The sequence below is a fragment of the Tamandua tetradactyla genome, chromosome 6, assembly GCF_023851605.1.
Source record: "Tamandua tetradactyla isolate mTamTet1 chromosome 6, mTamTet1.pri, whole genome shotgun sequence".
Classification (NCBI taxonomy): Eukaryota; Metazoa; Chordata; class Mammalia; order Pilosa; family Myrmecophagidae; genus Tamandua; species Tamandua tetradactyla.
Genome location: NC_135332.1, coordinates 93628061 through 93646633, shown reverse-complemented (window position 1 = coordinate 93646633; position 18573 = coordinate 93628061). Strand labels below are relative to the sequence as shown.

General features: G+C 34.6%; 1 protein-coding gene across 1 annotated transcript in view; it reads right to left on the bottom strand.

The window, feature by feature from the left end:
* Nucleotides 1-18573, bottom strand: part of SNTG1 (syntrophin gamma 1) — a 339457-nt gene that overhangs the window by 155045 nt on the left and 165839 nt on the right. The window contains exon 11 of the mRNA XM_077163302.1: nucleotides 8080-8118. Within this exon, the coding sequence (XP_077019417.1) occupies nucleotides 8080-8118 (39 nt within the window). The remainder of the gene's footprint in view (nucleotides 1-8079; nucleotides 8119-18573) is intronic.

Genomic DNA, 18573 nt, shown 5'->3' with positions numbered 1-18573 from the left:
ATGATTTGGGAAAGGCCTCTATGGGGTAAACCTCTTCTCAGAGTTTGCACTCTGGGTAAAATCAGCTAGAGGAAATGAAAGGAGAGTAAAAAAACAAACAAAAAGACTGTGGAGGCAAAACAAAAACTGTGTTGATGTGAAACTATTATGCACTCCAGAAAAGCCATGTTCTTTTAATCCAGTCTTGTGGGGGCAGACCTATTGTGGGGTGGGACCTTTCGATTAGGCTGTTTCCATTGATATGTGACCCTAGGCATTCAAGGTAGTTCTTAATCCTTTTACTGGAATTCTGTATGAAGATAACAAAAGACAGCAATCGTACAGAGAGCTCCCAGATGATACATAGAGTAGAGAGATGAAAACAGGTGAAGAGGGGCAGAGACATATGGAGAATGAAAATGCCTTGGGAGATGCTAAACTAAGAGACGAAATGCATAGTTTGCCCCAGAGAAATTAAGAGGGGACTACCACATGCTTAGAGAATAAAAGCAACTCAGGGAAGAAGGACCCACAGTTGCTGAGAGGGCCATTTGAAAGCCAACCCAGGAGAGAAAGGCTAGCAATCATTGCCAAGTGTCTTCCCATGTGACAAAGAAAATGGACACAATCAGCTTTTCAAGAGGTTCATTTTGTTGATGTCTTAATTTGGATATTTTCATAGCTTTAGAACTATAAATTCGTAACCTAATAAAACCTCTTTATAAAAGCTAATCCAATTATGGTATATTGCATTCCAGCAGCATTAGCAAACCAAAATAGATTTTGGTACCAGAGAAGTAGAGTGCTGCGATTTGTAAATACCAAAATGCTGGAACAGCTTTATAAATGGATGTAGGGAAGACTCTGGAAGAATTGGGATACACTGAATAGGAAAGGCCTGGATTGCTTTGAAGAGACTGATACTTCTGATGGAGCCTTAGGCAGAAACGATGAGTGTGTCAATGCAAACTGGAAAGAATGCAACCCTTGTTATAAAGTGGCAGAGAATTTTGTGAAATTGTGTATTGTTTTTGAATGGAAGGGAGAATTTGAAAATGACAAGCTAAAATAACTGAGGAAATCTCCAAACTAAAAGTGAAAAATACAGCATGGCTTCTCCTTGCAGCATATAGTAAAATGCAATGTAAAAGGATAAGCTGAGAACTGAACTCTTGGGTACAATGAAACCAGAAATTGATGATCTGGAAAATTCTGGGCTTCCAGAAAATAAGATCGCAGAGAACTGTGGCGCATGTGAGGGTGTGCTGGTTTGTATCTATTATATATCCCAGAAAGCCATGTTTTGATCCTGATCCTATTTTGTGGGGACAGCTATTTCTTTTAATCCTGATTCAACACTGTACGTGGAAACTTTTGATGAGATTATTTCTATGGGGATGTGGTATGCCCAATTGTGGGTGTAACCATTTGATTAGATGGAGATGTGACTCTATCCATTCCAGGTGAGTCTTGGTAAGTTTACTGGAGTCCTTTAAAAGAGGAAACATTTTAGAGAACAGAACTGACACAGATACTGACACTTGGAGAACAGAAACATGGATATTTGAAGATCCTTAGAGCCCAACAGATGTTGCCATGTGGTTTCCTTTGAGATGTTAAGCTAGCAAGAACCTAAGGAGAGCCAAAAGAAACCAAGAGATGGAAACCAACCCCAGAGAAGCAAAGTAAGAAATTCCTACAGGAACAGAGGCTGAAACTAACGGAGCTCAGGAGTAAGGGACCAGCAGATGCCAGCCACATGCCTTGCAAGTTGACAGAGACATCCAGAAAAGCCATCAGCCTTCCTTGAGTAAAGGTAACCTCTTGCTGGTGTCTTAATTTGGACACTTTCACTTCCTTAGAACTGTTAACTTGTAATTTATTAAATTCCCTTTTTAAAAGCTGTTCCATTTCTGGTATATTGCATTCCAGCAGCTTAACACATTAATATAGAGGATTTAACCAAACATGGAATCAGTCAGCCATTACAGGACAAGCCAGTATTGGAAATGCAGTTAGCCAGAAAGGACTTGCGGTAAGTCCACTTGTCTGTTGGTTGTGACTCCTGTATGCTGCATGTCTAGTCAATAATCTTTCTTGTGAGATCTGTATGAAGCGCTGCCAGTCTGGACTAAAAAGGATAGAAAAGGGACAGATTGAAAGAAAAATGACTTCAAAGGCAGAACTATGGAAGCTAAGACCTGGGGCCATGAAATCTCAGGCCAGGAAAGAGGACCCACCTATTGTACGTGGAGAGAGTGAGTTTGTGCTGGAATTAGAGGGTGGGCCTTCCACTTCCTTCTTTGGGTAAAGTGTCTTGCCTCAGACTTCAGAAAGGGTGCCATGCATATTCCCCAAGGATTGGGGAAAGTCTGTCCACCTTCCCGCTCTTCCGAATAGGTTGAACATGTGCCCTGGAGATTGTAGAGAGTCTGGGTGCCACCTAGATGCTTGAGGAGGGTGGGGCTGAACACAAACTCCAATGTTTGGAGAGAGCAAGGTGCTGCATAATTCCTTTGAAAAAATGGGGCTGCCATTCTCTCAAGCTCCAAGGATAAAACGGCATTCCAAATTCAGACTTTGAAATCTAATGGAGTTTGCCCTGTGGTTTCTGGAACTCTCTGGGGGCTTTGACCCCTGTTTCCCTTACAATTTCTCCCTGTGGAAATGGGAACTTTTATCCTATGACTGTCCCTCCTTTGTATATGGAAGCAGATAATTTTTTCTAAGTTTCACAGAGGAAAATATTGCTTTAGGATAGACTATGCTGATTTTGATGAGATTTTGTACTGTTTTTGACTTTGTATTATATTTGTATTGTTACTGAAATGTTTTAAGCCTTTTCTTATACAGGGATGGAATGGATGCATTTTGTATATGAAAGAACATGTCTTTTGGGGGTCCAGAGGGTAGAATGGGCAGGTTTGAAACTGTTATGTACCTCAGAAAAGCCATGTTATTTTAACATGGCCTGAGGGCAGGCCTGTTGTGGGTGGGATCTTTGGATTAGGTTGTTTCCATGGATTTGTGACCCTTCCCATTTAAGGTGGGTCCTAATCTTTTTATTGGAGTCTTGTATAAAGAGGATAAAAAACAGAAAACATACAGAGAGCTCAGGGTTGAAATAGAGATCAGAGAGATTAAACTAAGTGAAGGACAGAGAGAGAGAGAATCTTGAAATAGAAAATGCTGCTGGACATATTACACTAAAAAGGTTAAATCTAGAATTTGCCCTGTAGAAGCTAAGAGAGGACTCACAGACATTTAGAAAAGAAAAATAACCCAGGAGACAAGGACCCACAGGAGTTAAGAGAACCATTTAGAAACAAACCCAAGAGAGAAGGGGCAGCAGACATTGTGATGTGCCTTCACATGTGAAAAAACAAAACAAAACAAAACAATCAACCTTTCTCGAGAGAAAATACCCACTTGTTAATGCTTTAGAATTGTAAATTTGTAACTGTAAATTCCCTCTGTAAAACCCAATCCATTTCTGGTATAACGCATTCCAGCAGCATTAGCAAACTGATACGGTATGCTTTCTCCTGGGGGTGCAACAATTGCAAAAGCAAGGCAGTCTTAAAAATTGCACCATATACCCTGGGCAAGAATCATATGAAGAGCTGAAAAAATAAGGTCAGTTAAAAAGAGGAATTTAAACAGACTAGAGTAAGGTGAACCAAGTGACGAAGAGCCTGAACACAAAGCCAATCAACAATAAAATCCTGGATGATAGAGAGAAACTAACTCTCAGAGGAAACTCATCATGACAATCAGAAGCCTAGACAAAAAAAAAAAAAAAGAAAATTACAAGCTATACTAAGAAATAGGAAGATGTGGCCTGGTCAAAGGAACAAATTAAATATTTGGAGGAGACACAGAATTTAGAATTAAACAAATCTCCTAAGTGAATTAAAAAAGATGGAAGAAAATATGGCTAAAGAGATAAAAGATATAAAGAAGACACTGGCGGAGCACAGAAAAGAAATTGAAAGTATGAAAAAAAAACATAACAGAATGTATGGGAATGCAAGGTACGACAGATGAGCTTAAAAATAAGATTATCAGTGAAGATAACTAAAAAGGTAAAAAGAGAATAAAAAGTAAGATATGACATTTAAAAAGCAATGGAGCAAATGGTTGAAGTAAGCACTGCAGTCATAGAAATAACATTGAATATTAATGGGTTAAACTCCAGAATCAAAAGACACAGATAGGCAGAATAGATAGACTGTATAGTCCGTCTGCATATTGCCTAAGAGAGACTCACCTTCGACCCAAAGACACAAACAGGGAGAAAGAGAAAGGTTAGAAACAGACTCCACGTAAATAGCATCTAAAAAAGAACTGGAGTAACTATAAAAATATCAAACAAAATAGACTTTAAGTGTGAAACTGTTACAAGAGATAACGAAGGACATTATATCTTGATCAAGGGGGCTATCAATCCTTTTTACTTATCATAACTATTTAGCCACCTAACCATGTCGCTTCAAAATACATGAGGCAAACACTTCCAAAACTGATGGGAGAAACAGGTGTTTCTACATAATAGGTAGAGATTTCAGTATACTGCTCTCACCAACAGATAGAACTGTAAGCCAGAGGTTCAATAAGGAAAGAGAGAATTTAAACAATATGATAAATTAACTAAACCAAACAGACACCCACACACACAGAACACTGCACCCCCAAACATCTATGTGTGCATTCTTCTCAAGTGCTCACAGATCATTTTCCAGGGCACACCACATGTTGGGACAGAAAAGAAGTCTCAATAAATATTCAAAGCTTGACATCATACAAAGCACTTTCTCTGATTTTAATGGAATGAAGCTGGAAGTGAGTTACAGACAGACAAAGAACTGGAAAACTAACAAATATATGGAGGTTAAATAATACCCTCTTAAACAATCAATAGTCCAAGAAAAATGGCAAGACAAATCAGCAAATATGTTGAGATGAATAAAAATGCAAGCACAACATAACAAAACTATTAATGCAGTGATTGCAGTGGTGAGAAAGAAATTTGAGCTATGAATGCCTACAGTAATGAAGAATGAGCTTTGAATCAATGGCCTAATTTCACATTTGGATGAACTAGTATAGTAAACTGAACCTAAAATTAGCAGAAGGAAGGAAATAATAAAGATTAAAATAGAGATAAATGAAATAGATAATATTAAAACAATTGAAAGAATTAATAAAACAAGAAAATTGACAATAAAATTGAAAAACTTTATTGAGACTGACAAAGTAAAAAAAAAAAAAAAAATGAAAAGAGGATACAAATATCTGAAATCCAAAATGAAAGAAGGACATTACCAATTACCTTGAAGAAGTTGAAATAATTATAAGAGCATACTATGAACAATTATTTGTATGCCAACAAATTCTACATAGAAAGGAATGGGAAAATTTCTATAAATGCTTTTAAATGTTCCAAAAAGTAAAAGCCCAAAATCAGATAACTTCAGTGTTGAATTCTACCGAACATTTTGAGGAGAATTAACATGAATCTTTCTAAAACTCTTCCGAATTCCAAATTCATTTTATCAAATCAGTGTTTCCCTTATATAAAGATCAGACGATGCAGCACAGAAAAATAAAGCTACATATCATTATGATGCAAAAATCATAAGGAAAATGCCAGTAATTCAAATCCAGCAACGTAGTAAAAGGATTATATACCACGATCAAATGGGATTAAACCCAGGAAATTGCAAGTATAGTTCATCATAAGAAAATGAAACAATGTAATCCACCACATTAATATAATGAAGGGAAAAATGGGATTATCACAATTACTGCAGAAAAAAGCATTTTACAAATCCAATGTTCTTTCATGGTAAAAACACTTAAAGTGAACTTTAAATTAGAAATAAAAGGAAATTTACTCATTTGCTCTTATGAAAAGCCTCTCTACAATGAAGAAGAGAAACACGGCTGCTTTTGTCACTTCTAGTCAACATTACACTAGTAGTTCTAGCCAGAGAAATTACGCAAGAAAGGTCCTGATTAGGCGGGGGGGGGGGGGGGGGCAAAATAATCAAAACAATCTGTAAAAAGGATAAATTGGAGGGCACACATCACCATTTAAAAAATGGTGGTAATCAAACAGTGTGGAACTGTCAGTCAAGAAATAAGCCTAAACACCTCTGGGCAATTGATTTTGTACAGGAGTAGAAACCAAATGACAACTTAATGGGGAAAGAACAGTCTCTCCAACCAGCGGTGCTCAGATATCTGGATATTGACATGCAAAAGAAAGATGTTGGGCCCTTGGCCTCACACCCCAATTACAAAAATTACTTCAATCTGGATTTTCTTAGTGTAAGAGCTAAAAGTATAAAACTCTTAGAACAAAACATAAGGGTAAATATTCATGACCTTTTTGTGGCAATGAGTTTTAGATATGACACCAAAAGTACCAGCAAGAAGGAAAAACAGAAAAACTGAACATTTTCAAAATCAAAAGTTTTTATACATCAAGGTACATTATCAAGAAATTTAAGAAACAGTGTATAGAATGGTAGCATATACTTGAAAATTTTATATCTCATAAGAATATGGAACCTAGAATATATAAAAGCAAATCAAAATCACAAGATACCATTCCACACCCACAAAAATGATTATAATGAAAGTGATGGCAATTAACAAGTGTTGTCAAGGATGGAGAAATTGGAACTATTTTATATTGCTGGTGGAGATGTAAAATGATTCAGCCACTGTGTAAAACAGTTTGGCAGTTCCTTGATAAGTTAATTATAGCTCTTTCTTATAACCCAGCAATTCTACCCCCAGGTATATACTGTATGTCCAAAAGTTTTGAGAACAGGCGCTCAACCAAATATTTGTACACAAACGTTCATAGCAGCACTAATTATAATGCCCAGCATTGGAATGTGATAAATAAATTGAGGTATATACATACAACAGAGTATTATTCAGCCATTAAAAAAATACAATTCTGATACATGCTAAATTGTGATGAACTAACTGAAAGAAACCACATACTAGAGGTCAGATATTATACGATTCCATTTTTATGAAATACCCAGAATAGATAAATCTGCAGAGACAGAAGGCAAGTGGTGCTTGCCAATACATAAAAGGATCACAATGAAGATAGATTACTTAACAGACAAAAGGGTTCTTTGGGTTGAAGATAATGTTCTGAAAATAGATATAGCTGGTAGTTGAACAACACTTTGAATGTATTAAATACCCCTGAATTGTACACATTAAATTAGTTTATGTTATGTGAATTTCACTTAAACAGAAACAATTACCATTAAAATGAATCTTGTGCATGCACCATTTATAAATAGCTGTTAGACATTTAGATTTAGATAAACGGTTGTGAACTGATGAATGAAAGAGTAAGAAGATATTATGCCTTGCTATCACAGTTTCAGAATCTCATATATATAACATACTGTTGACCTGAAGGATTCACACTATTAAAACCTCATTAACTTTTTTCTTTTAATATAATCTGATTGTATTATGTTTATTAAAGTAATATGTCTAGCATAAAGCTATAGGTGGAATCAATTACTGTTTTCAAAGCTGGTAATCAATTGTTAATCTGAGAAGTGAAGTATATTTTCATTTGATTAATCAGATGTTATTTTCATTCTATGCATCAACATTTGACTCATTTGAAATATCATAATCAAATTTTGAAAATGTTCTTTAAATTCAGATCAGTTAAATATAAATCTGTTAAAAGGTTAAGAGAGTGAGACTGTCATATAAATAGCTCTCAAAGTTCTTAAACATCACATTAAAAAATCATATTCAAATAAATATGGTTATTTTTTATAAATACGGTTTATGACAGTTTATTTGGAAAATGTTTTAAAATACTACTTTTTAGTATTACTAAAGAAACATATATTACATATTAAAGAAATCTCTTAAATTACGTATTTTCCTGAAGATAGCAAAAAACAATTTACATTACAATACAATTATATTACTATAGTATCAATTATCTTCACCTAAGTATCAGGTGCCATGAAGCTCATATACCATAATAGATACAATTAAGTAAATATATGATTCAGTATTCCGAGTATTTCTTGATCTTACCTGCTGGTTCACAGGAAAGTTTCTGTTGATTTTTTTGATCTGCAATGATAAATGAATAAATAATCAATAAAAATAAGAAGAAGTTTAAGATAACACCAAGGCCAAATTGGTATGAGACTCTCTATTTCAGTGGATTTAGCTAGCTAGCTAGCTAGCTTTCTAGGTATCTAGCAATTTATCTAGTTATTAATATCAATATTCTATCTTGACATACTGAAACCATTGCTTATGAAATACCAATGATGGAAGACTGTTATCTTTGGCTATCAATGTTATGCCAAATTTCGTATGAATGTAGTTTGAAAAGGATTTACATGTGATGATTTTCTGGTTTCTGACAGAGCTGAAGCTTGTGTTTCTATACATTGTGAAGAGATTATCTACTGAGAATGTAGAGAGTAACTTTCTGTGGTTCATTTTCTCTTTGTTTAGAAATTACATTATTTCCAATTTATCTTAACACCCAAGAGGACAGAAGAAACTGAATTCAAACACTAAAGGATAAAATTATACTTGTTGAAATGTTTTCATTCAGGACCTCAAATAAAATATAACATTTACTTTAAGCCAATTTCACGAATTATATTTTTTGGGAATTTAAAATAAATCTTCAGAGAAAGCATTTTCTTTGTAGAATGTCATGGAAAGAAACCTTAAAATCCAAATGAAAATGAATGTCATGTGCACATAAATGGCCTTACCATATGCTACACAAAATCTTTGTCCAACAGTAGTTTTGCTAATTAAACCCAATTATTATTTTCCGTTATTTTTTAGAGAAATTTAAATAATGCTTACAGTTATGGTGGGAATTGGCAGAGTAAATGAATACTTTAAATTTATAAGTACTGTAATGCATTATACTACTCCTCACTTTTTTAGAATCCTTTGTCTTACTGGTCAATATGAAATAATGACTAGTTTAATGTAGATAATGCACAAGGTCAGAGGAATCTCATATTGTTCAAGTGTAGGAATTGTTTTATTAAATATCTTACTTAAAAGACAAATAAGGTGATATTTCCCATTTGTAAATATAAAATAAAAGGTAACTTGAGAACAGTTATGTGTTTTGAACAGGGTCACTTTAAAAGTCTTTTTCATTTTGTATTTTGTAATAATTTCAAAATAGATTTTGTCCTGGTGGGAAATAAGCTATGGAAACCTCAAAACTACTGGTGCTGTCAGCTAAAATCAGGATAGTGGTGAGTTTGATATGTAGAATGATTTTATTAATCAATCAAAAATATCTAAATTGGAGGCTCATGGAATTTATGACTCCTGCTAATTCTTAAGGATTTTTATAACTAAGAATTTAAACTTCAAGTTCTATTTTATTTCTTTAAGAGAGTTCTCTCTAGCTGTGAAACATTTTATTTTATCTGACTACAGTCTGATTATTTTTTGGAAACCTGAAGATCAGACTGTAGATAAGCATTGCTTCATAGAAAGCGGATGTTGAGTTTAATGCATGCCAGTCAGAAAAATACTTTTCTGCTAACCTATTCTCAGTAGTATTTGTGAAATTGAGGTATTTTTGCCAACAGTATCCACTTTCTCTCTCCCGCAGAGCATTCAATAGATCACTAGCTTTATGTTCCTGTGTAGAATTGTTACATTTTGTTTGTTTTTGCACTCACTATAGTTTTCTTCAATACATACTCGACTCCTCTGCTTTGGAGATTGACTTATGAAAATATGACTCTCATCATCTCAATCGTTTAAATAAGCTAATTACATACCATTACTTATGCTAAGAGAATAAAATGTGCAGTGTATTTACTACCATCCCTCAAATAAAGTCCAAGAATGAATTGACAACAGAGAAAGACAGCAATTAGAATGTTAGGGAAAATAGAGCCTTTTGATGTCTAGTAACTTCTGACAAAGTAGTTAATGAGATATACAAACAATTAGGACAGAACTTAAAAAAAAAATTGATGTATAAAAAAATAAATAACTGGAAAATTTTCATGTGACAAATACAATATATAATAAATATGTAATGCAAAATGTATAATACATTAATGATACTAAGTCAACTATGCAACAAGTAATGGTTATACAATTTAAAATCCTAATAAATTGTGTTCTTTCCAATGATGCTATTGTGATCTTTTAAGTTAACATATTACTTTTTATGACTTTTCTTTGTACTATACGTTGAGCAACTTAACTTATCCCAAGAATTTTAGTAAAACTATTGAAATACAATAAATTAATAGTTAAAAACTGTTGACCTATACTATTACACTATTAATATATTTATATGGGAATGGAATGATTTTTTAAAAAGCATTTACTAAAATTTACAGTGGTTTATTTATATGTCAGCATAAAATTGACTTATTTTTATTTTGGAAAAGATTAACCAAAATACTAAAAATACAGAAATGGAAGAGGTCATCACAATTTGGAGCATAATGTGGTACATGCAACTTCTTATCTATCGCCTTCATGGTGACAGCAAGCAAATTCTAATTCAACTTTTTTTGAGGAGTCTTAGATGAAAATAAACAATTGTTGAGATTTTGAATCCATACACAAATACCCTTTAATGATCATTTCAGCTTGGATTGTTCTTCAAATAAAAAAAAAATTAACATTTATCCAAAAGACATTTTTCATATTAAGTTAGAAACCAATATTAATAGTACATTGCCAGAACATATAATTTGTGCATGAAAAATTGAAAAATAAGCAAAACATTGAGCAAGGTAAAGTAAATGTCAAAAAATAAAGGCTTGGAAAGAGGAAGGACATAACTAGCTCACGTCACCACAACAGTTATTGATGAGCATTATTTCCTAAGCTTTTAATCATTAGCCTATGAAGGAGGCTCAATAAGGATGGCCCAACTCATTGTTATCACCAAGTAAAATGCATTCAGATGAGTAATATCCATGTTAAATCTTTGAGCCCAAAAGAAAAAAATGCCTAAATTATATATTATATATTCTTCTCTGTCTGATTTGTTGAGGATGGCTTCTCTCTAAGCTCTAGAACTGACAGTGTCTTGTTTCTAAGTGCCCCATTATACACAGTAGACAATTGCAACTCTGAAATTCTGCATCAACATCCTAGAGTCTATGCCTTCTGTGGGGGATTGAATCATGTGCCCCACAAAAGGCATGTTTAGGTTTCAAACTCCAGTTCTGTGTGTGCGAACCCATTTGTAAATAGCAACTTTGAAAATATTACTGAAGGTGTTCCCAAGCAGAATGAGGGTGGCTCTTAAGCCAAAACAAAGCTGAAGTCCTTATGAGAAAAGGAAATTGGACACAGAGAAACCATGGGGAGTAGCCAGAAGCCGGAAGTCAGTGGAACCCAGAAGAGAAAGGAGAAGACACCACCATATGCATTGCCATGTGACAGAAAAGCCAAGGAACCCCAAATTGCCAGCCAGCCAGAAGATAAAGACCCCAGGAGAAGAAATCTTTCTGATTTTCTGAAACTTTGTGCCAGTAAGTTCTTGTTGTTAAGCCTCAAAACTGTAATATGTTCTACAGTGATGAAACCTGTACTTCCCAAACATTGTCTCCAAGCTGCCTTTCCTTCAAATATGTCCTACACTAGCACCCTGGGTTCTCCAGGGAGATGGAACATCTCTGTAGACGTTGTGCTTGGGAAAGCACGACAGAAGCAGATAGCTGCTCGACTCAGGTGAGATCACTGAGCTTTCTCTAGGCTAATGTCTTGAACTTTGTGCAAACTATAGCATACTGAGTCATTGAACTGAAGTAGGTTCCAAATCACAGAAGAAAGGAGTTTCTTCTCTGCTGGCATGCATATTAGCACTGTCTTTTTTTTACAGAGATAAACCTTGGCACTTCTGTTTCTTGCCAGGCTACATTTGAACTATAACCTAGAGGCGCACTTTGTTCAATTGCTGGTTAGGATATGTTTGCAGCCCCAATTGTTATCTGTGTTAGGAGCCAGTGTCGCTCTCCTACAGTAATCTTGAATAAAAAGTCGTAGCTATACATGATTTATCCTTGGATTGAATCACACCCCCCAACAAAAAGCATGTTCAAGTCTTAACCTATATTCCTGTCTGAGTGAACTCTAATGTAAAAAGGACCTTTAAAGATGTTATTAACATTTAAGCTGTGGACTCATTTCTGAATAGAATTTTCAAAGCCTCTACTTGGATGAGGCCAAATTAGTCAGGATGGACCATAATTCACATGACTGAGGTCCTTACAAGTGAAGGAATTCTAAACAGAGCCACGAGTGACTGAGCAGGAAAAGTGGAAGCCAGAAGCAGAAGTCAAATGGCAGAGGCAGAAATGCAAGCTAAGGAACTCCAAGAATTGCAAGAAACCAGCACCAGAATGCCATGGGCTCTAGGAGAAAGCATGGTTGTGGATAATTTGATGTTGGACTTGGGGCCTCCAAAGCTGTGACACAACGAAGGTCCATTGTTTAAGCCAACTCTTTGTGTGGTATTTGTCATAGCAGACCTGGCAAACTAAGAGAGGGCCTGATATGGAAAATGATTGCTAAAAGCAATGACTTCTTTATTATTGCTAAAAGCAACATGTTGTCTGTGTTGTATCTATAGTTTCTTACTTATCACTATAAATTTACTTTGAATTTGCATTTTTGTAATGTCAACTCTTAAAGAAGTGTCCTTTGGGCGGGCCGCGGTGGCTCAGCGGGCAAAGTGCTTGCCTGCTATGCCGGAGGACCTCGGTTCGATTCCCGGCCCCAGCCCATGTAACAAAAACGGAGAAACAGAATACAAGAAAATGTTTAAAAATGTTTCCCTTTCTTCCTTCCTTCCTTCCTTCTATCCTTCCTTCCTTCTCTCTGTCTAAAAAAAAAAAAAAAAAAAAAAGAAGTGTCCTTAGTTCTTTCACATATCCTATTTATTTGTGTCTCCATGCGTTCCCCAACACATTTACATAAAGTCAAAGCTCAAATGTTGAAGAACATTTCATACGAATAGGATGATTTGCTAAAATATAAATCTATTGCCTATAACAGGAATATTCCATACTATTCCCGCACATCATATATCGGTTATTGAATTAAATGTTGCCAAAAAACACTGGACATTTTAACATAGCACTGGTTTAAGTATGAATGTGAAAAGCAAACAGTGCCTACTTGGAAGTATAAAAGGACATAATTTACACTGTGTAATTCAGGAACCCCACACAGCTCACAATTTTAAAATGTAGTATACATATGAGTAATTGAATTATTATATAAATAAAGGAGAATAGACAAATCTCCCAGGCAGAAGGATTACAAAAATTTATGTAGGTGCCCATATTGATGAAGGAGTATAAAATTATAATTTTTGCTACCTTAAAAAAAGACATTTATTTCAAAGGCAGTAAAGTTTTAGATCTTTATTAATCATTGATCGCTTTACAAATCAAGTGAAACTCATGTGCTCTGTCCGCAGAAAAAAGATGTCCCGCATTCTGTGTGCAGTTCCACAGGATTTATGGACACGTTGAAATCAATACAAGGACTTCCAGAAGAAAAGAAAAATTAATAAGATGGTGGGGGAAGCATTTTATTTGATCTTTTTCCATCAGGGGGTAAAATGCAGTATGATTGTCCTTCCTAAGGAAAAACAGCCATAGCAAAAGAGAAGTGAGTGTAAAAGCATCTGTCATAAAGCGTGGGGTCTGTGTGTCTTCAAGAGTTTCTAATACTAGAATAATTAATACTCTGAGATGTTGGTATCTCTGTAGCTTCTGCAATATATGAATCGATTTAGTGACTTCTTTAAAAGAAGATATTTAGACTTTGGGTAGTATGACCTACACAAAAGAAAAAAGCTTGATAGAGTTGACTTCTTATTTTTGAGTACATAGTATTACTACACAATTGTCATTCCATCTAAACATTCAAAAATCCCATATAAACTTTTGTTTTGTTTTGTTTTTTGTTGCAATCATGATAAACAAATACCTGACTCAGTTGATTATTCTTAGATTTATATTCTATTCCTTGGACACTGCAGATTCTTTGAGTATGGAAATTCTGCCTTCATCTATCCATTTGTTCCTCCTAGCTTGTGAGTTTAGTCCCAAAAATGAAATAAAATAAATAAAATAGAAGATAAGAAAGATGTTTAAAAAATATGTTAACAACTTCTCTTCCTTGTGTACTATTTACTTTAAACAGCATTTATTGAAAATTCTTATTTAACCCAAGACTAGGCCATCATATTTGCTCAGATGAGAACCTACAAATTTGTTCAAGAAAAACATACAATGCTTTAATTTCTAAGTTTTTTCTAGACTGTAGTGAAATATTTCCCTTTAAACAGGAAATTTCTGTATCTTGGATACTTAAGATAGGCAAATACTTTTAGATTTATAGTATACACATGCTTATAGATTTAGAACATGTTTTTATATTGCTGACAACCTACTGATTTAACAAATTTTCTTTGTTAAACTTTATTCAAATAGTATAATTATGGAATGCCATTACTGTGAAAGTTAAACAACTTTAAACTAAGATGAAAAGTTAACTTAAGATGAACAAATATAGTTTCAAAAAAAATCAAAAGGATAGAAATGAACACTTTTTGACACTGTGTAAAAAAGATAGAGGAAGTCTGCATTTCTTCATAAACTCCTTAGTTTTTCGGTCATAGAATTGAGAAGTGAACTGTGCATTATAACTAATTTTTCCTTGATTTTTTTCCTACCCATTACTTAATGTCTTATACTGTAAAGTTTATTTTTTATTATCTGTTTACCCTCACTAGAAAGTAAATTCACTAGGACAAATATATGAATCTGCTTTTTCCAATATGACATCGCCAGCTCTTAGAGGAATTTCTAGGTATTAATAGGTGATTAATGAATATTTGTTGAATGAATTAACAGACACAGAATAACAGAATACCTCAGTGGAAAAGAGACAAATTCTTGTATTTGTGTTCTAAATTAACTTTGATGTCCAGTCACATAAAAAAAGGCTTTATTCTAATTCTAAATTCTTGGGTTTGAATGTCTTTAGTAATTTTGATGACTTCATATCAAACTCAAGAGTTTATGCCATATCGAAAATAGCTGGTCAGAATAACTGATGATTTAAGAGCAGAAACTCATCTCACAGCAAGAATCATTTGTGGACTGAGAGAAAAAATGTGGAGTGAGAGAGAGTGGGAGAACGATGGATTGGGCTCCACAACTTGTAAGTTTACACCGAGTCTTGTAGGCTTGATGGACTGGATCGTACACAGAAAAGACACATTAATTTGGGGGGGGGTGCAGATCAGTAGGCTTTGAACTCTCTTCTCCAGGTGCAACTACTTATGGAAGCTTCTTGTTAACATGAGACATAGAATAGCATAACTTAGCATAATATAGAAAAGCAGTAGTTGGGGGAAGTGAGAACATTCCAAATTGCTCATGTGTACAATATTGGAAAAAATCAATAAATGAAAGCTAGAAAGGCTAAAGACAAGAAGGCAGTTTGGGAGATGCAAGCTGGAGTTACTGTTGGGACCACATATCAGCAGCAAGTACCAGAAAGGCCTTGAGGAAGGAAGAGATGTCAAGGAGTGATGCTGAAGTGATACATTATCCCTGCAGGGAGAACTGGAAGAAGATGGGGAGAAGAGTAGAGGAGTTTGAATATTTACCCAAACACCTGAATTTTTAATCAGAAGAGACTGTGATACTAAGAATTACCAAGGTTAAGATAACAGCATTAGTAGAAATGACAGATTAATTGCAATAAAATTTACATTGACTTCTGTTAAGAAAGAAAAAAAGGCATTTGAAGCCAGAGTACATATAGGATATATCCATTAAATTATTAAATATAAATCCCCCCATAGTTGTCCCTTAGCATCTGCTTCTCTGACTGTGGCAATGACCAACTTTTCTACCATTGTGAGAGGATTTTCAGTCTTCAGTTTACATGTAGCACCACAGGAGATCACCGGTGAAGGTACACGTTCCTGTAATTTTATGAACTCAACAAAAAGGAAGTGATTAAAAAGTTGTATTTTATGTCTGCCTTTCTATCATCCCTGCACCTTCACTTCCAGAGCAGTATGTTAAAAATGCAAATCTGAAATTTTCATTGCTTCTTAAAACATTTCAAATCACTGCCCATTACTTTAGGTACAAAACATTAAAATCCCATCTCAATGTCTCACACGCTCTGGTCCCCAGGCCTCTCAGGAGTCTCCGCGTACCCATCACTGTCTCACAGAACTCATGGAGCTTTCTCTGATGGGCTTTTGCTCACACAGCCCTTGGTTTGGGACATCGCCCTCACCAATCACCAAGGAGTCCTGCTTTCCTTCCCTTTCTCTCCTCCTCCCTCCCTCCCTCTCACTTTTTCACCTGGCAAGAATCTATTCATTTTTATATGTATTTAACTGAGCAGCAAGGAGATTAAATATCCTCCAGTTCATGCAGAAGTTGGCATGGCCAGATTCTGTCTGACACTAAGGTCCTGTACAATATGATCAGGAGTTATGGCCTCTAAGAAAAACATTTTTGAAAATCCTAGTAAAATTGACCAGAGCCTTTCTCTGCTGTGTTTCTGTGGGTCTCCATAATTCCACGTTACCACTCCAGCCACCTCTACTCACTTCCTTCTACTTCTCCTAAGCCCCAAGATCTTTTTCATTTTTGTCCTACTTCAGCCTGACAGTGCACCTGCAGTTCTACTTTCAAAAGCATTGTCATTCGTTTCCCAGTGCCTGCTCATATATTGTCAAACCCAACTAACTATATTGTGGGCTTATTTGATTCTGCTTCTCCCTTTTCAAACTCTTTGAGAAGCCTAGCTCCAAACAGCATCATGTCAGCTGCTTTCTCTGCTTCTTGGTACTTGACATCTCAGATTTGAAAATTCCTGACTAGTTTGGTTATCCTGATTCTTCTTACTTAGACTCTTATGCAATCCTATCCCTTGATATAAATTTAGAGTCTTGTAACTTACTGAAGGAACCCCATTATTCTTCTTTGTCAATGATTTCTATGCAAACAAAAATGAACACAAATGCTTAAATGATGGAAATCTACAAATTCTTCTATATTTCTGACTAATGGGGGAAGTTGGTACTAAGTTCTGATGTATTCCTGTTATACCAGAATATAATGCATTATTCCGGATCATATAATTGTGTCAGATCAGCTGGAAATTTAATTTTTAAGTGAAATTTCTTTATATATAAATTTTGACATTTCAAAAAATGAAAGATTTTATACAAAAACATATTTGTGAGCCAGCTATGGAGTAAGGGAAACTCTTTATGATGTCTGTGTTAAGAAAAATAATTCAATTACATCAAGCGATATGAGTAATTGCTGCAAAAAATTTAACCCCAGTCTTAGTAAAAATGTTGAGAATGTAGATATAGTAACATAAGTAAACTAAGAAGAAAATATCTCTCTTTTCACATCATGTAGAAGAATTATTTATTTCAAATCAACAATTACTGTGCTTAAAATTAAATGCTTGAAAGTCATGCAAGCAAAAGAACGTAAGAATTTCTTTAATAATTATTATTTCATAGAGATATTGAAATTATAGCCAATATAGAGAGGTATAAACGGAATATAAAAATATGACTATTGGAAAGAGGAGGATCCATGTACCATCATTGGAAATTATGTACTGCAACATAATTATCCAAGGCAACTAAACTAAAATGATTAAGAAATTTCAACAAGATGTTTGAGTGTCAGATACATATACCAAAAGAAATAGTGTTCCTGACATTGAAATAAGGGAAAACTAAAATAGAATAAAATATGTTTTAACCACGTTAAGTAGAATAAATTTCATAGCAATTAACCTAATATGAAACACACAAATCAATTCCTGAATGCCACTCTTTTTTTCAAATTAAAATATTGCTGGCTGAATTTCTTTTATTCCAGTGCAAATATTTTGAGATTTTTACATTGACCTTAATTCACTTCCCAAGAAGCAAGTACAAGAAGGTCGAGTACTTCCAGAGGTTTTTCTACAACTAAGATTATCTCAGGGGAATACTTAAATAAACTGTAATAATTAAAATAGGGCCTGACCACGGCAAGACTAAAAGAGTCAATGGATTTTAATAAAAAAGGGTTGAATCTAAAATTTATATAATTGATTTTATTTCAAATTGCAGACTTTAAACTTAGATGTAGAAAAACACTAGAATTTTGGTTAATTATTTGAAACAAACACAATTTAACTCCCAAGGAGGCTGGCTTTAATGCACATATATTTAAGAAATAAAAGTGAGTCATTAGGCTTTCACTTGCGAGTAGAATGGAATAGCTTAAAGCACAGTGACCTCCTTGCTGACAGCAACTAGAATAGAATGATCAAATTTTTGAGAATATTATTGTAAAGGTATTCAAAAGCCCCAGATACAAGGTGAACATGGCTGTATTTCAGAGATCTTTAAGCAGAGAAAGGTGAGCCAACATTCTACAGTCTTTTATAGGCACAGGGAAGAGAACTGACTGCATATTTTTCCTAGGCAGACAGTGTCAAGGGAAA